Below are 20,000 nucleotides of genomic sequence, written 5' to 3' on the forward strand. Positions count from 1 at the left end.
TGAAACATTCATTGCCACCATTTCATAAGACTGTGCTGTTATTTAAGGCCTTCCAAAATGTTATTTTGTGTTTTTAAAAGCTGTTTCAAATTAGAGCGTTTTCTGTCGAAATCTAAGTGGTATAATTTCACTTTGTTTGCATGCTGGGTTATCACATAACCATGCAGAAGGGTTGAAATCCTCAGATGAAATATTGGTGTCTGTTATTAACCATGTGATAATAACCAGTCTGACAGTGTGTCTAGCTTGTAGTTTTTCAAAACAAGGAAACAAATTATCTGTGCAATAGCCTCATCATATTCTGGGATTGTGATTTAATGTGAAACTTTTCTTCAGCAATGAGCGTTATAAGAAGGCGATTGCTTAGTTAACTAGAGTTTAGTAAACTGAGCAATACATAAATAACTGAGCAATACATACATAAAGTCCTCTTTACAGCACATATTGTTAAAGAAAAGTTTCAATTTAAATCACACTGCTAGATTATATAGAGTTTTTTTGGGGCACTTTGCACCATTCTTTTAAAATAAGAAAATGTCTCTCTTCGCAGGTAGGCCCAGTTTCTATCAAAATGTACTGTATACATTATGAACACATCTCTAACAAATGTGTTGTTGTTGCTTGTTTCAGCTCACGGACCTGGGAAAGGCAGCCAAGGCACGTATCGCAGTGGGCGATGTGGTCCTGTCTATTGATGGCATCAGCACTGATGGAATGAACCACCTGGAAGCTCAGAACAAGATCAAGGCCTGCGCTGGCAACCTCAACCTCACCCTGCAAAGGTAAACACTGAAACAACAATATGGAGGCTCACACTGTATTTGGATAGTCACATTTGGATACACACGCACACGCACGCACACGCACGCACGCACACGCATGCACACACACACACACGCACACACACACACACACACACACACACACACACACACACACACACACACGCACGCACGCACGCACGCACGCACGCGCGCATGCACACGCGCACGCACGCACGCACGCACGCACACACACACACACACACACACACACACACACACACACACACACACACACACACACACACACACACACACACACACACACACACACACACACACACACACACACACACACACAGTCAGATGTTCACAGCTATTGTAAAAATGTATCTTAAGTGGACTCACGCTGTATGTTTCCCAGTTGTGATGCTCTCTGGTCTCCTCCATATGGGGAATGCTGAGTCTCTTGTCTGTGGTCATGTGTTTTTAATTGTTTGGTCACTTTGGTTCTGGTAACATTAGGCCTGTGTGCATGCTAGCCAGGGCCCGGGGCTGTAAGACACAGTCAAACAGACACGCTCGCTTTACACAACGATAGGAAACGTGTGGTCTCTCATCTCTGCATTGGGTAGGATCGCCCTGTGCTTTCATTAGAAAACGGATTGAACCCACTGGAGGCCTTTTGATGTGGTTTTCTTGACCTGTCAGAGGACGCATACCAATTGACCCCCTATTCCCTTTATAGTGCACTCCTTTGAATCAGAGCCCATTGCACTAATCTTCCACTGTGGTTTGGGGTAAAAAATAAAATAATAAATTAATAAAATGGGATTCTTCAGTGTCATCACAATCGTATAGTAAGGAGAGCAAAGAGGTTCTAGCTAGTGATGAGATCGTCTGGTCTGAGCTCAGTCCACTGGCACAGAGAGAGAGAGAGAGAGAGAGAGAGAGAGAGAGAGAGAGAGAGAGAGAGAGGGTAGAGAGAGAGAGGGGGGTAGAGAGAGAGAGAGGGGGTAGAGAGAGAGAGGGGGGTAGAGAGAGAGGGTAGAGAGAGAGAGGGGGGGTAGAGAGAGAGAGAGAGAGAGAGAGAGGGGGGGTAGAGAGAGAGAAAGGTAAAGAGAGTGAGAGCCTAGTTGGAATATTTGCATTGATATCATTACATAAATTGTCCTTAGAGCCCAGTTGTACTTTTGAAGGGGAATCTGCTAAAGCAATCACAGTATGGCTTATGTGTTTATTACGCTGAGTTGTTGCTGTGATGCAGGAAGTTGCCCCTAGGTACAGATCTAGAATCAGCTTCCCCTCCCCAAATCCTAACCTTAACCACTAGTGGGGAAAATGCTAAACTGAACCAAGATCAGCGTCTAGGGGCATAACTTCGTTTTGGTGCGCTGGTGTTATGTCACTGGTTATTTTGACGAATCATGATTTGCGGGGGTGATCTTTTCGGGATTAGGTTCTGGGAACCAGGTTTGATCTTCTTTGCTAGCAGACCAAACAGACCAGCTAGGACAGCAATATTTCATTAAGCTTGAATTCCTAAATCACTATGCCAGTTTGCATACTGGACTTTATGTTGACTATAGCGAGGACAAGAGGAAAACATGCTCAAATTGGGAGTGGAGCAACAGTAAAGAAAACACATTGTGTTGACAGAGCAGTTTTGGCGCTTAGGAGGCATATCCTCTTGCTCTGTCTCAGCGCTGAAAGATTAAAGAGGTTTGCTTTTGGTTTGATGGGAAAAATAACAGCTTTGAAAGAAACTTTCAATGCCACAGTCATAGTGTATAACTCAAGGACACATGTATGTGTAAAAAAACAAAAGAAACACGATCTAAACCTGGCCAATGATCTGTGAGATGGAAGAGACTTCATGCTCCTCGACATCAAGGGAATTCCATACATACATAATGTAGGATTCCACATAGGAAAGTCAGTCAGTAAGTATAATACAGTAGGATCTGGAATTATTGGCACCCTTGATAAAGATGAGAAAAAAAGACTGTATAAAATATATAATACAAATACTGAGCTATGTTGTATGGTAATTTGTTTTTTTAAAGTATATGATTTTATTCTAATAAAATTGCTCAGAGAAAGTGATTTTGTTTAACCAGTAATAAAAACTCAAAAAGTTCATGGTCAATATTATTGGCTCCTGTGTTTTCAGAATTCTGGAACCCACTACTTATGGGGTTACATATACTGAGTGTACAAAACATTAAGAACACCTGCTCTTTCCATGACAGAGGTGAATCCAGGTGAAATCTATGAACTCTTTTTGATGTCAACTGTTCAATCCACTTCAAACAGTGTAGATGAAGGGGAGGAGACAGGTTAAAGAAGGATTTCTAAGCTTTGAGACAATTGAGACATGGATTGTGTATGTGTGCCATTCAGAGGGGGAATGGGCTAGACTAAAGGTTTAAGTGCCTTTGAACGGGGTATGGTAGTAGGTGCCAGGTTCACCGGTTTGTGTGAAGAACTGCAATGCCCCTGGGTTTTTAAAGCTCAACAGTTTCCTGTGTGTATCATGAATGGTCCAGCCAATTTGACACAACTGTGGGAAGCATTGGAGTCAACTTGGGCCAGCATCCCTGTGGAACATTTTCGACACCTTGTAGAATCCATGCCCCAAAGGGGGGTGCAACTCAATATTAGAAAGGTGTTCCTAATGTTTTGTACACTCAATGTTTATCTCAAGGATTCATTTGAAAGACAGTTGAAGGCTGATGTCTTGCTTCTTTCATTAGATGTTCTACTTTAAGGCCACAGCCGCCTGACAGAACATTCATTTCAATTAGTTAAGTATACCAATTGATTTAGAGGAATATGAATTATAGGCTACACATTCAATAACTTAAACAGATTGGTAGTCCACTTCTCTAACTGTAACTGCTATTGAATGTCTTAGACAGTGACAAACAAGTCCTGCACTTTTTTTTAAGCTAATGAAAGATAGATCCACTTAGTAATATGATTGGACTTATGAAACCACATGCCACATATTTTCTCTAGTGGGTCATTTGTCTTTCCATTGGTCGTGTTATTCCAATACTGCCAGCTAGAGGGTCTGTTAACTTCTTAAATGGTGGAAGTTTGTTCTCAATTATTTTATTAGGTTGGAATTGTCGTTGCCAAGTGCCGATCTAATTGAATTGTTCTTCAGTTGGAGAGTTTGTTTTTAGGCTAGCTGAGAGCTATCAGTTCTTTAGGGGTAGATCCTGACCTATTGGAAACACATGCTGTGATACGTGCTTCATTAGGTTCCTTTAACGGCCATTATTAACATTAACGTCTGTGCGATCGGACGGCCATTGTGGGGAACACATTCTCCACATCTCCTTTATTGCTCAAATTAAGGGTAGATTTAGAGAAAGGCCTCCATTTCCTCAAATCCCACTTAAACACGAAGTTGCCTTATCAGAGCTGGCTTTGTGCTTCATGGCTTTCCCTGGCCGTGGATATGCCCCTACTCCATCTGGAGTTTAATGAGTGAACATGTGTAATGGAAAAAAAAACTATATTCTCGTCGGTTACTGTTAGTTTTTACTGCCTCGCTCAGAAACGCAGTTTTTTTTGTGTTTTTTTTTCGTCTTTGATTTGGGTTTGTTGGCAGGCCAGATATCACAGGAAGAAGACGTAAAAAAATGACAACAATGCTTTCTGTATCTCCTTGTGTTTGAAAAGGAGACACTTTGTTAGTTATTTTCAACAAAGGCTTTGGTTTGAAAGCAGGTCTGATGAGAGGAGATGGGCTGCAGATGTTAGACATGGTTTAAAAGGTCAAACTGACAGATGTGAGACGGTACGATTGTAACACAGACAATTATTTTTTTACGAGCACCGTATTAAAAACCTTCTTAGATGTTCTTAGATACATTTAACAATTATACATGTATATATTTTTGGTGCGGGTCAGGTGTTTAAAAAAAAATCTTAGATGAATGTGAGGCACAGCTTTTTGACTGGTTTTAGATAAGAAAGCACTGCTGTGGCCTCCCAATTAAGGCAGCGGTCTAAGGCACTGCATCGTAGTGTTGTGGCATCACTACAGCCTGGGGCTCGATCCCGGGCTGTGGAATTACCAGCCGTGACCGGGAGTCCCATTGGGTTGTGCACAATTGGCCCAGCATCGTCCGGGTCAGGGGAGGGTTTGGCCGGAGGGGGCTTTACTTGGCTCAACGCGCTCTAGCGACTCCTTGTGGCGGGCCGGGCGCCTACAAGCTGACTTCGGTCGTCAGTTGAACAGGATTTCCTCTGACACATTGGTGCAGCTGGCTTCCATGTTAAGAAGCCTGCGTCTGGTGGATCATTTGTCAGAGGATGCATAACTCCACCTTCGCCTCTCCTGAACTGGTTGGGGAGTTGCAGCGATGAGACAAGATTGTAATCACAAAAGGGGGGGGTAAAAAAAAAGTACATATTTTTCACTGAACTTACTCCATTGGCATTGAAGCCAATGGAAGACTAAGTGAAAATTCAACTTGCCCCATGGAATGTAGCACTATTGATAGTGAATGTTAGGCGTGTATATGGGAGGCGAAGTCAAGTGCAGGAGAGCAGAGTATAATAAGGCACACTTTAATACCGGTTACCTAATGACAGCACATAACACATACAAGAGCCAAAAACACAGTCTAAAACAAAAGTGCAGCGCCTGACAAATATCCACGTAACAGATAACAATCACTCACAAATACAACATGGGGAACAGAGGGTTAAATAATAAACCAGTAATTGGTTGAGTGAAGCCAGGTGTGAATAAGACAAAGACAGAACAAATGGAAAATGAAAAGTGGATCGGCGGTGGCTAGAAAGCCGGTGACGTCGACCGCCGAACGCCTCCAGAACAAGGACAGGAAGTCGTGACAGTGAATAACGTTGCACGTCTTAGTTGTTGGTATTTTCTCTCAGTTTTGAAGATGGCTGTCACATTGCAGCGATTTAGAAATGCAATACCGATAACTTTGAACTAACTTTGTGTGTCATGTCAACCGTCTGTAAATGTAAGCATGTAAATTGGTTTTGATGGTGCAAAGTGGTATCAAATCAAATCAAATCCAACTTTATTTGTCAAAAGCGCCGAATACAACCGGTGTAGACCTTACCATGAAATGCTTACTTACAAGTCCTTAACCAACAGTGCAGTTCAAGAAGAGTTAAGAAAATATTAATCAAATAAACTAAAGTAAAAAGTAATTAAAAGTTACACAATAAGATAACAATAACGAGGCCAAATACAGGGGGACCAGTACCGAGTCAGTGTGCGGGGTACAGGGGAGAGGTCATTTGTACATGTAGGTAGACGTTGAAGTGGCTATGCATAGTTAATAAAAAGTGAGTAGCAGCAGTGTACAAACAAATGGGGGGGAGGGCAATGTAAATAGTCTGGTGGACATTTGATTAGTTGTTCAGCAGTATTATGGCTTGGGGGTAGAAGCTGTTAACGAGCCTTTTGGTCCTAGACTTGGCGCTCCGGTACCGCTTGCCGTGCGGTAGCAGAGAAAACAGTCTATGACTTGTATGACTGGAGTCTCTGACATTTTTATGGGCTTCCCTCTGACACTGCTTATTATATAGGTCCTGGATGTCAGGAAGCTTGGCCCGAGTGATGTACTGGGCCGTACGCACTACCCTACCCTACTACCTTATGCACTGCCTTGCGGTCCGATGCCGAGCAGGTGTCATACCAGGCGTTAATGCAACAGGTCAGGATGCTCTCGATGGTGCATCTGTAGAAATGTTTGAGGATCTGGGGACCCATGCCAAATCTTTTCAGTCTCCTGGGGGGGATTTTTTTGTTGTCGTGCCCTCTTCACCACTGTCTTGGTGTGGTTGGACCATGTTAGTTTGTTGTTGACGTGGACACCAAGGAACTTGAAACTCTCAACCTGCTCCACTGCAGCCCCGTTGATGTTAATGGGGGCCTGTTCAGCCCCCCTTTTCCTGTAGTCCGTGATCAGCTCCTTTGCCTTGATCACATTGTGGGAGAGGTTATTGTCCTGGCACCACACTGCTAGTTCTCTGACCTCCTCCCTGTTGGCTGTCTCATCGTTGTCGGTGATCAGGCATACCAGTGTTGTGTCATCAGCAAACTTAATGTTGGTGTTGGAGTTGTATTTGGCCGTGCAGTCATGAGTGAACAGGGAGTACAAGGGGGGACTAAGTACACACCCCTGAGGGGCCTCAGTGTTGAGGATCAGCGTGGCAGATGTGTTGTTGCCTACCCTTAACACCTGGAGGCCGGCCGTCAGGTAGTCCAGGATCCAGTTGTAGAGGGAGGTGTTTAGTCCCAGGGTCCTCACTATGTGAAAGAGTTCCTCTCCCATTTCTGCTGTCTTGCCGGTCACACTCAGGTTTATCAACTTTGGGAAAACGTCCATCTGTAGACTGAGAGAAGTTATGCAATCCAGCAAAACATGATCACTGCAATGGTCTCTTGCTTGGATAGAACTTTGTTCAAGATGGGCTCTAAACCCATTGGATTGTCACCTACTGTTAGTCTTCCCACAGAGAGCTGGTGCTGCTAATGGCAACCATGAGCTTTTATAAACCTCCTACTGTCAGGCCGCTCAGCTGCCACCTCACTATACCGTTTTACCCTCAATTACCCTGTCCTCAAACCAGCTCAGCTGCCACCTCACTATACCGTTTTACCCTCAATTACCCTGTCCTCAAACCAGCTCAGCTGCCACCTCACTATACCGTTTTACCCTCAATTACCCTGTCCTCAAACCAGCTCAGCTGTCACCTCACTATACCGTTTTACCCTCAATTACCCTGTCCTCAAACCAGCTCAGCTGCCACCTCACTATACCGTTTTACCCTCAATTACCCTGTCCTCAAACCAGCTCAGCTGCCACCTCACTATACCGTTTTACCCTCAATTACCCTGTCCTCAAACCAGCTCAGCTGTCACCTCACTATACCGTTTTACCCTCAATTACCCTGTCCTCAAACCAGCTCAGCTGCCACCTCACTATACCGTTTTACCCTCAATTACCCTGTCCTCAAACCAGCTCAGCTGCCACCTCACTATACCGTTTTACCCTCAATTACCCTGTCCTCATCTCAGCTCACTGAGAGAAGGGATGGACGAGAAAGAGAGATGCGGGGAGAGAAGGGAGAGAGAGTGTGTGTGTGCGAGCCAGAGAGCAGGAGAGCGAGAGAGTGACATTTAAAGAGCCAGAGCCTCCGATAAACGAGAGCGAGAAAACGCTGCTCCTTTGCTAAAAACAATGGACGATTAAATATCATTGTGCGACGTTAACATTCACAAGCTTCCATAAAGTTTTACAGGCAGCTATGGGCAGCTGGGGGAAATTGAATCGATTCACTAATGAATAATATTTCCATTCCCTTATTGAGATTTACTCGATTTCAGTTTGATAAGGCTAATAAAAAGGGTAAGATCTTGTCAGTTAGGTTAGTTCAGAACGGGACCATAACAAACACATGGAGCTCTGTTGTATATCAACCCGTCATCGTCCAATGACTGTCAGATGGTCAGTTGTTTGGATTGGTCAGTTGTTTGGAATGGTCAGTTGTTTGGAATGGTCAGTTGTTTGGATTGGTCAGTTGTTTGGAATGGTCAGTTGTTTGGATTGGTCAGTTGTTTGGATTGGTCAGTTGTTTGGATTGCTCAGTTGTTTGGATTGGTCAGTTGTTTGGATTGCTCAGTTGTTTGGAATGGTCAGTTGTTTGGATTGGTCAGTTGTTTGGACTGGTCAGTTGTTTGGATTGGTCAGTTGTTTGGATTGCTCAGTTGTTTGGATTGGTCAGTTGTTTGGATTGGTCAGTTGTTTGGATTGGTCAGTCTCGTACGGACACAAAACAGTCCCAGATATGTCTGGAGGCTCATAGGAAGACCGGGATGTCAGTGATATTGGGAAGGAAAGTTGGAAAAGAATGATGGAAAGGGAGGAAATAGATATTCCATTCAGAAACAATGTTTCCTTGTTCATACTCTATTTCCCATTTTGAATTATTGTGTCTATAAAATGTTCATTGGCACTGTTGTCAAATGTTTAATCTCTTTCAATAGAACAGGCTTTGTGTATTGCTGTTATTATCCTATATGTTTACTGGCCAATACGGGGAGAAATACCTTGTTTCCCAAAGAGGGCTCAATTAGAAACCTATTCTCCTTAATTACATTATTTATTTTTTTCTGATAAATGGCAGTGGTTGTGCCTTGTGGGCGTTGCCCACTCTCGGTGTGTGTGTGTGTGTGTGTGTGTGTGTGTGTGTGTGTGTGTGTGTGTGTGTGTGTGTGTGAGGTGTTTAAGAGGTAACACATTCTGCTTCTTACAGGCACTCCAGCTTGATTGCCTCCACACACACACACACACACACACACACACACACACACACACACACACACACACACACACACACACACACACACACACACACACACACACACACACACACACACACACACACCACACAGAAACACTCAGATCTCAGATGAAAAATCTTTTGTGTTGCAGAGTTAATTGCTCACATAGTTCCTGTTCCGTTATCAGTGTTCACATCTCTCGTGCTGAAAAGACCGTTAGATAATAATTCCGCTGCTTGATAAGCCTCCTTTGTGACTGAGCCCACAGTGGAACAGTACAGCAACACAAACACATCCAAGTATAAAGCCAAATGGATACTAGGTCCTGATAAGTCATAAACATAAACACATTTAGCTTGATTATGCTTTATTTTCAATCTTATAAAAATACAAGGTTCTGCTGTAATATTGATCTCGATAAGGAAAACACCCCACACACAAAGAGGCACATCATGTTTCCACATAGTAGTTTGACTAGAGAAAGCACTTTATGTCCCGAGTGGTTCCGTGCACCACGAGTGCTACAGGCTGTGGGGTGAAGTTTCCCCTTTCAAGTTTCATGTTTTATTAGTCGTATGTACGAGACATGGCATACACCATCCAACGAAATGCTTCCTTAAAGCTTCCTTCTGGACAATGCAACAACAATAAGACAATAATAAAATATAAGAATGCCAACGAAAAGTAATATGTCTCAATAGAATAGAATAAACATTTTAGCTTAAGTATAATACAGGAAGGCACAATTTATAGTCCAATATTTACAAAGCTTTTGGGGAAGGGAGGATTGGGGGGCAAGTGTTTAAATTGTGCAGTATTTAGTATTCATAATAAGAGTCTGGTAGCAGCCGTTGTGATGTGTGTGTGTACCATGAACTGTACGGTATATGTGTGTCTGTGTGGGTGTGTGTGTGTCTGTATGGCTCAGGAGGTGTCATGGGGCATCATGAGTGAGGGTTGGGGCTTAGGGGGTGTCATGGGGCATCATGAGTAAGGGTTGGGGCTCAGGGGGTGTCATGGGACATCATGGGTGAGGGTTGGGTCTCAGGGCGTATCGTGGTTGAGGGTTGGGGGGTATCGTGGGTGAGGGTTGGAGTATCATGGTTGAGGGGTGGTGTATCATGGGTATCATGGTTGAGGGTTGGGTCAGGGGTATCATGAGTGAGTGTTGGGACTCGGGGTATCATGAGTGAGGGTTGGGGTCAGGGTATCATGAGTGAGGGTTGGGTCGGGGGTGTATCATGAGTGAGGGTTGGGGGTATCATGGTTGAGGGTTGGGGTATCATGGGGGTTGGAGTTTGGATATATTTGTTGAAGTGGTGTACCCTGAATAGAGATGCTCTGAGGTGGTGCTGTGCGATTTATATACACAGTGACTCACATCCACGTGGGCAGCAGTGAGGGAGTAGCCCCAACCAACCGCCTCAGACCGGTTCTGATCTCTGATTAGTTACTAATAAAACCTTGGCTTGGCATCGAAGAGGAGCCTGAGGAGACTCCTCCTGTAACACTTGACTTGAACCTTCGTAACTCAACACCGGCTGACAGTCTATAATAAATGATCTAACACTGTTGTGATACAAACGTAAATATACGCTTAGCTAGACAGCAAGATGAAAAGATCGATTCTTCTTCTTAGAATTTGTCATAACCAGTCATAGTCATTTCCTATGACATCTATTTTATCATGGTTTCATGTGCTTATAACAGACAGCTCAATTAACAATTAATTGCTCCTCTGGGATAAATATATATTTTTTTATTGAATTGAGTTGAAGTAAGGAGTCTTCTGGCTGCAGAATATAACAGCTCTGTGTAAATTTCCAAGACCCACACTGTCTGCAGGGCCTGCGTTATGGGCGGGCCTTACGGGGCCTGGCCGACCCTGCCGTACCTCCTTGCCCATCCAAATAAAATATAAATATTGATCATTTATTTGCCCGAGACACGAGCCGACAAAAAGACACAACAATCTTAGTTCATCACTTCTTATTATTGCTTTCTTCACACAATACAAAGTATTTTATTATTTTCTTCAGCCATTGTTATAGTTCCTCAGTATTTGAAAAATCTTTCCAACACTCCCGGCCTTGATAATCACCAAACTTCGGTGTGAAAGAGCAAAATATCATGATGATCCCATATATTTAATTACACAAGTCAGTTAAGAACAAATTCTTATTTACAATGACGGTCTAGCCTGGCCAAACCTGGATGACGCTGGGCCAATTGTGCGCCGACCTATGGGACTCCCAATCACGGCCGGATGTGATTCAGCCTGGATTAGAACCAGTGTCTGTAGTGACGCCTCTTGGACTGAGATACAGTGCCTTAGACCACCGCGTCACTCGGAAGCCCGTATATCAGTGGTGAATGTGTTGCTGTTCATATTCAGAACCATTTTCCTGTAAAGCTTAGAGAGAATCTCATGTTAAACATGGTTGAAGTAATATGGCTACAGGTTCTTCTGCCTCACCTAAAGCCCATTCTGGTGGGAAGCTGCTATAGACCACCAAGTGCTAAGATCCTGTTTCAGTAATATGGCTACAGGTTCATCTGCCTCACCTAAAGCCCATTCTGGTGGGAAGCTGCTGTAGACCACTAACAGTGCTAAGATACTGTTTCAGTAATATGGCTACAGGTTCATCTGCCTCACCTAAAGCCCATTCTGGTGGGAAGCTGCTGTAGACCACTAACAGTGCTAAGATACTGTTTCAGTAATATGGCTACAGGTTCTTCTGCCTCACCTAAAGCCCATTCTGGTGGGAAGCTGCTATAGACCACCAACTGCTAAGATACTGTTTCAGTAATATGGCTACAGGTTCATCTGCCTCACCTAAAGCCCATTGTGGTGGGAAGCTGCTGTAGACCACTAACAGTGCTAAGATACTGTTTCAGTAATATGGCTACAGGTTCATCTGCCTCACCTAAAGCCCATTGTGGTGGGAAGCTGCTGTAGACCACTAACAGTGCTAAGATACTGTTTCAGTAATATGGCTACAGGTTCATCTGCCTCACCTAAAGCCCATTCTGGTGGGAAGCTGCTATAGACCACTAACAGTACTAACAGTCAGTATCTGGATAATATGTGTGAAATGCTTGATAATGTATGTGATGTCAACAGAGAGGTATATTTTCTGGGTCATTTCAATATTGACTTCCTTTCATCAAGCTGCACATTCAAGAAAAATCTTAAAATTGTAACCAGTGCCTGCAACCTGGTTCAGGTTATCAGTCAACCTACTGTACCAGAGTAGTTACATACAGAACAGGAATGAAATCATCAACATGTATTAATCACATCTTTACTAATGCTGCAGAAATGTGCTTTAAAGCAGGATCCAAATCCATAGGATGTAGTGATCACAATATAGTATCCATATCTATGATAACCAAAGTTCCAAAGGCTGGGCCTAATATAGTGTAGAAGAGGTCATGGGGCCTAATATAGTGTAGAAGAGGTCATGGGGCCTAATATAGTGTAGAAGAGGTCATGGGGCCTAATATAGTGTAGAAGAGGTCATGGGGCCTAATATAGTGTAGAAGAGGTCATGGGGCCTAATATAGTGTAGAAGAGGTCATGGGGCCTAATATAGTGTAGAAGAGGTCATGGGGCCTAATATAGTGTAGAAGAGGTCATGGGGCCTAATATAGTGTAGAAGAGGTCATGGGGCCTAATATAGTGTAGAAGAGGTCATGGGGCCTAATATAGTGTAGAAGAGGTCATGGGGCCTAATACAGCCAGTGAGAGGTATCAGCCTGTGTCATCAATGCTGTTAGGCCACATGAAGCATTGGATGACATCATTCACACAGGTAGTCTCGAGTCCAACGATCAGTTAGTTACGCAACACGTTTTTCACCCGTGAGCTTGTGTGCCTCTCTGATCCATGTAGCTTATCTGTAGAACAACGCAGTCTGTTTTTATAGAGGAAAATGAGAGATTGATGCATTCCGTAAGTCTAGGTATAACTCGCCAGCTTTTATTTTACTGTCACTTTAATGACACCGTCTGTCTACTCTGTTTATAGGCCCTCAGAATGTCACTCACGGGATAACTCCCAAAGCGCTCACTAACATGTCACGTGTGTGTGTGTGTGTGTGTGTGTGTGTGTGTGTGTGTGTGTGTGTGTGTGTGTGTGTGTGTGTGTGTGTGTGTGTGTGTGTGTGTGTGTGTGTGTGTATTTGTCAGTGTGCAAGTAATCTATTATATGAAGCTGAATTCTTTCCACCCTAACAACATTGTACATTTTGCAGTTTCACATGTGAAATAGCTGTTTTTGAAAGAAAAGCATATTTTTTTACCATTAAAATAACATCAAATTGATCAGAAATACAGTGTAGACATTGTTAATGTTGTAAATGACTATTGTAGTTGGAAACGGCAGATTTTTAATGGAATATCTACATAGGCGTACAGAGGCCCATTATCAGCAATCATCACTCCTGTTTTCCAATGGCACATTGTGTTAGCTAATCCAAGTCAATCACTTTAAAATACTAATTGATCATTAGAAAACCCTTTTGCAATTATGTTGGCACAGCTGAAAACGGTTGTGCTGAAGCAATAAAACTTGCCTTCTTTAGACTAGTTGAGTGTCTGGAGCATCAGCATTTGTGGGTTCGATTACAGGCTCAAAATGGCCAGAAACAAAGGACTTTCTTCTGAAACTTGTCAGTCCATTCTTATTCTGAGAAATGAAGGCTATTCCTTCTGAGAAATTGCCAAGAAACTGAAGATCTCGTACAACTCTCTAACACTAACCCCAGAATAGAAGGAGGAGTTTGAGGCCCCGGTGCACAACTGAGCAGATGGACAAGTACATTAGAGTGTCTAGTTTGAGATACAGATGCCTCACAAGTCCTCAATTGGTAGCTTCATTAAATAGTACCCACAAAACACCTGTCTCAACATCAACAATGAAGAGGCGACTCCGGGATGCTGCAAAGTTGCAAAGAAAAAGCCATATCTCAGACTATATAAATAAAAATAAAAGATTAAGATGGGCAAAAAAACTCTGTCAAGCATGGTGGAGGCAATCTGATGATCTGGGGTTGCTTTGGTGGTGGTAAAGTGGGAGATTTGTACAGAGTAAAAGGGATCTTGAAGAAGGAAGGCTATCACTCCATTTTGCAACTCCATGCCATACCCTGTGGACGGCGCTTAATTGGAGCCAATTTCCTCCTACAACAGGACAATGACCCAAAGCACAGCTCTAAACTACACAAGAGCTATTTAGGGAAGAAGCAGTCACCTGGTATTCTGTCTATAATGGAGTGTCCAGCACAGTCACCAGATCTCAACCCTATTGAGCTGTTGTGGGAGCAGCTTGACTGTATGGTACGTAAGAAGTGCCCATCAAGCCAATCCAATTTGTGGGAGGTGCTTCAGGAATCATGGGAGGAAATCTCTTCAGATTACCTCCAGAAATTGATAACTAGAATGCCAAAGGTCTGCAAGGATGTAATTGCTGCAAATGGAGGATTCTTTGATGAAAGCAAAGTTTGAAGGACACAATTATTATTTCAATGAAAAATCATTATTTATAATCTTGTCAACATCTTGACTATATTTCCTATTTAATTTTGCAACCAATTTCATGTATGTTTTTATGGAAAACAAGGACATTTCTAAGTGACCCCAAACGTTTGAGCGGTAGTGTATAACCAGCTTTAGTTATTTAGCAGACGCTCTTATCTAGAGCGACTTACAGAAGTAATTAGGGTTAAGTGCCTTGCTCAAGGGCACATCGACAGATATTTACTTTGTCGGCTCAGGTATTTGAATCCGCCCTCTATTTAATCCGTTTTGAATTCAGGCTGTAACACTACAAAATGTGGAATAAATTAAGGGGTACGAACACTTTCTGAAGGCAGCTTTATGACTTAAAAATGCACACCTGAACCAGTCTTTTATTTTCAACCTGATCCACCTGATCCCCCTGATCCACCTGATCCCCCTGATCAACCTGATTCCACTTATCCACCTCACTGTCACTTCAAAATATATCAATGCCGGTTTTACTTCTGTTTATTCCCCTTTCTCTCCCCAGTGCGCATAGACATTGGTCTACATACATGAAGTGTCTCGGAGTAGTGCTGATCTAGGATCAGGTCCTGTCAATATAATTTTATTCATTAGGATCTAAAAGACAAAAGCGTTCCGTGGTTGTGACTTTCCCTCCAGGTGGACCATGTGTGTGTGTGTGTGTGTGTGTGTGTGTGTGTGTGTGTGTGTGTGTGTGTGTACTGCACGGTAATGTACTGCACGGTGATGTACTGCACGGTGATGTACTGCACAGTGATGTACTGCACAGTGATGTACTGCACGGTGATGTACTGCACGGTGATGTACTGCACGGTGATGTACTGCACAGTGATGCACTGCACAGTGATGTACTGCACAGTGATGCACTGCACAGTGATGTACTGCACGGTGATGTACTGCCCGGTGATGTACTGCACAGTGATGTACTGCACAGTGATGTACTGCACGGTAATGTACTGCACGGTGATGTACTGCACGGTGATGTACTGCACGGTGATGTACTGCACAGTGATGTACTGCACAGTGATGTACTGCACAGTGATGTACTGCACGGTGATGTACTGCCCGGTGATGTACTGCACAGTGATGTACTGCACAGTGATGTACTGCACGGTGATGTACTGCCCGGTGATGTACTGCACAGTGATGTACTGCACAGTGATGTACTGCACAGTGATGTACTGCACGGTGATGTACTGCACGGTGATGTACTGCACGGTGATGTACTGCACGGTGATGTACTGCACAGTGATGTACTGCACGGTGATGTACTGCACGGTGATGTACTGCACGGTGATGTACTGCACAGTGATGCACTGCACAGTGATGTACTGCACAGTGATGCACTGCACAGTGATGTACTGCACAGTGATGCACTGCACAGTGATGTACTGCACAGTGATGTACTGCACAGTGATGCACTGCACAGTGATGTACTGCACAGTGATGCACTGCACAGTGATGTACTGCACGGTGATGTACTGCACAGTGATGCACTGCACAGTGATGTACTGCACAGTGATGCACTGCACAGTGATGTACTGCACAGTGATGCACTGCACAGTGATGTACTGCGCGGCGATGTACTGCACAGAGATGTACTGCACAGTGATGTACTGCACGGCGATGTACTTCACAGTGATGTACTGCACGGTGATGTACTGCACAGTGATGCACTGCACAGTGATGTACTGCACAGTGATGCACTGCACAGTGATGTACTGCACGGTGATGTACTGCACGGTGATGTACTGCACGGTGATGTACTGCACAGTGATGTACTGCACGGTGATGTACTGCACAGTGATGTACTGCACAGTGATGTACTGCACGGTGATGTACTGCACGGTGATGTACTGCACAGTGATGTACTGCACAGTGATGTACTGCACAGTGATGTACTGCACAGTGATGTACTGCACAGTGATGTACTGCACGGTGATGTACTGCACAGTGATGTACTGCACAGTGATGTACTGCACGGTGATGTACTGCACAGTGATGTACTGCACAGTGATGTACTGCACGGTGATGTACTGCACAGTGATGTACTGCACGGTGATGTACTGCACAGTGATGTACTGCACAGTGATGTACTGCACAGTGATGTACTGCACAGTGATGTACTGCACGGTGATGTACTGCACAGTGATGTACTGCACGGTGATGTACTGCACGGTGATGTACTGCACGGTGATGTACTGCACGGTGATGTACTGCACGGTGATGCACTGCACAGTGATGTACTGCACAGTGATGCACTGCACAGTGATGTACTGCACGGTGATGTACTGCACGGTGATGTACTGCACAGTGATGTACTGCACAGTGATGTACTGCACAGTGATGTACTGCACAGTGATGTACTGCACGGTGATGTACTGCACAGTGATGTACTGCACAGTGATGTACTGCACGGTGATGTACTGCACAGTGATGTACTGCACAGTGATGTACTGCACGGTGATGTACTGCACAGTGATGTACTGCACGGTGATGTACTGCACAGTGATGCACTGCACAGTGATGTACTGCACAGTGATGTACTGCACAGTGATGTACTGCACGGTGATGTACTGCACAGTGATGTACTGCACGGTGATGTACTGCACAGTGATGTACTGCACAGTGATGTACTGCACGGTGATGTACTGCACAGTGATGTACTGCACGGTGATGTACTGCACGGTGATGTACTGCACGGTGATGTACTGCACGGTGATGTACTGCAAAAACCTGACGTAATTTAAAATCAACGTACGTTTTTGGTTAATACAGTTTAAGTTGTCAACAAACAAAAATAAACCAACGCTTGAAATCCTGTTGTTGATTTGTGGTTGAAATCTAAGTGTAACACATTTTTTTGTGCATTTTTTCAACCAGAAATTGCATTGATGTTCATCATCAGTATGTTGAAAAGGTATCAGAGATAATGTTCATAAAACCTTTGTTCAACGTATTTATGCCTGGTGGGAGAACATCTATGAACTCTTGTCCTATATATCTTGGTCTCTCTGGTGTCAGTCTGGCTCCTCTCAAAGCTCAAAATCTGGGCTTCGGGGTTTTTCTCGCCACTTTTGGTGTTACCCAATACTTGGTTTTGTGCTTGGACCTTTCTTAATCGTTCCTAGTGAAAAGCTTGCCAAGCGTAGTGAAAAACTTGATCCGAATTAAATTGAATTGATGTTTAGCCTGAGGTTTTAGGTTCATAGTCTGGAAGTTGCCTTTGTGTTTTGACCCCAGACAGACTGTCTGGTCACATTGATCTGAGGTTATAGGTTCATAGTCTGGAAGTTGTCTTTGTGTTTTGACCCCAGACAGACTGTCTGGTCACATTGATCTGAGGTTATAGGTTCATAGTCTGGAAGATGTCTTTGTGTTTTGACCCCAGACAGACTGTCTGGTCACATTGATCTGAGGTTATAGGTTCATAGTCTGGAAGTTGTCTTTGTGTTTTGACCCCAGACAGACTGTCTGGTCACATTGATCTGAGGTTATAGGTTCATAGTCTGGAAGATGTCTTTGTGTTTTGACCCCAGACAGACTGTCTGGTCACATTGATCTGAGGTTATAGGTTCATAGTCTGGAAGATGTCTTTGTGTTTTGACCCCAGACAGACTGTCTGGTCACATTGATCTGAGGTTATAGGTTCATAGTTTGGAAGTTGTCTTTGTGTTTTGACCCTAGACAGACTGTCTGGTCACATTGATCTGAGGTTATAGGTTCATAGTCTGGAAGTTGTCTTTGTGTTTTGACCCCAGACAGACTGTCTGGTCACATTGATCTGACGTTATACAGTGGGGAGAACAAGTATTTGATACACTGCCGATTTTGCAGGTTTTCCTACCTACAAAGCATGTAGAGGTCTGTAATTTTTACCATAGGTACACTTCAACTATGAGAGACAAAAATCCAGAAAATCACATTGTATGATTTTTAAGTAATTCATTTGCATTTTATTACATGACATAAGTATTTGATCACCTACCAACCAGTAAGAATTCTGTCTCTCACAGACCTGTTAGTTTTTCTTTAAGAAGCCTTCCTGTTCTCCACTCATTACCAGTATTAACTGCACCTGTTTGAACTTGTTACCTGTATAAAAGACACCTGTCCAAACACTCAATCAAACAGACTCCAACCTCTCCACAATGGCCAAGAGCAGAGAGCTGTGTGAGGACATCAGGGATAAAATTGTAGACCTGCAAAAGGCTGGGATGGGCTACAGGACAATAGGCAAGCAGCTTGGTGAAAAGGCAACAACTGTCGGCGCAATAATAAGAAAATGGTAGAAGTTCAAGATGACGGTCAATCACGCTCGGTCTGGGGCTCCATGCAAGATCTCACCTTGTGGGGCATCAATGATCATGAGGAAGGTGAGGGATCAGCCCAGAACTACACGGCAGGACCTGGTCAATGACCTGAAGAGAGCTGGGACCACAGTCTCAAAGAAAACCATTAGTAACACACTACACCGCCATGGATTAAAATCCTGCAGCACACACAAGGTCCCCCTGCTCAAGCCAGCGCATGTCCAGGCCCGTCTGAAGTTTACCAATGACCATCTGGATGATCCAGAGGAGGAATGGGAGAAGGTCATGTGGTCTGATGAGACAAAAATTGAGCTTTTTGGTCTAAACGCCACTCGCCGTGTTTGGAGGAAGAAGAAGTATGAGTACAACCCAAAGAACACCATCCCAACCGTGAAGCATGGAGGTGGAAACATCATTCTTTGGGGATACTTTTCAGCAAAGGGGACAGGACCACTGCACCGTATTGAGGGGAGGATGGATGGGGCCATATATCGCGAGATCTTGGCCAACAACCTCCTTCACTCAGTAAGAGCATTGAAGATGGGTCGTGGCTGGGTCTTCCAGCATGACAACGACCCGAAACACACAGCCAGGGCAACTAAGGAGTGGCTCCGTAAGAGGCATCTCAAGGTCCTGTAGTGGCCTAGCCAGTCTCCAGACCTGAACCCAATAGAGAATCTTTGGAGGGAGCTGAAAGTCCGTATTGCCCAGCGACAGCCCTGAAACCTGAAGGATCTGGAGAAGATCTGTATGGAGGAGTGGGCCAAAATCCCTGCTGCAGTGTGTGCAAACCTGGTCAAGAACTACAGGAAATGTATGATCTCTGTAATTGCAAACAAAGGTTTCTATACCAAATATTAAGTTATGCTTTTCTGATGTATCAAATACTTATGTCATGCAATAAAATGCAAATGAATTACTTAAAAATCATACAATGTGATTTTCTGGATTTTTGTTTTAGATTCAATCTCTCATAGTTGAAGTGTACCTATGATAAAAATTACAGACCTCTACATGCTTTGTAAGTAAGAA

At 43.8% G+C, this 20,000-nt stretch overlaps 1 protein-coding gene and 1 long non-coding RNA gene across 3 annotated transcripts in view; both read left to right on the forward strand.

Annotated features, from left to right (window-relative positions):
• pdlim5a (PDZ and LIM domain 5a) overlaps positions 1-20,000 on the forward strand; it is a 142,262-nt gene that overhangs the window by 25,598 nt on the left and 96,664 nt on the right. Inside the window, exon 3 of the mRNA XM_052461102.1 lies at positions 631-782. Coding sequence (XP_052317062.1) covers positions 631-782 — 152 coding nt within the window. The remainder of the gene's footprint in view (positions 1-630; positions 783-20,000) is intronic.
• LOC127907201 (uncharacterized) lies at positions 17,435-18,458 on the forward strand. 2 transcript variants are annotated; one of them, XR_008063709.1, is made up of 3 exons: positions 17,435-17,859; positions 17,934-18,296; positions 18,371-18,458. It is a non-coding gene; the product is annotated as an uncharacterized LOC127907201 (long non-coding RNA). The 2 variants fall into 2 exon arrangements; XR_008063710.1 differs by having other exon boundaries at positions 17,934-18,222.

Source organism: Oncorhynchus keta, chromosome 14, assembly GCF_023373465.1.
Source record: "Oncorhynchus keta strain PuntledgeMale-10-30-2019 chromosome 14, Oket_V2, whole genome shotgun sequence".
Classification (NCBI taxonomy): domain Eukaryota; kingdom Metazoa; phylum Chordata; class Actinopteri; order Salmoniformes; family Salmonidae; genus Oncorhynchus; species Oncorhynchus keta.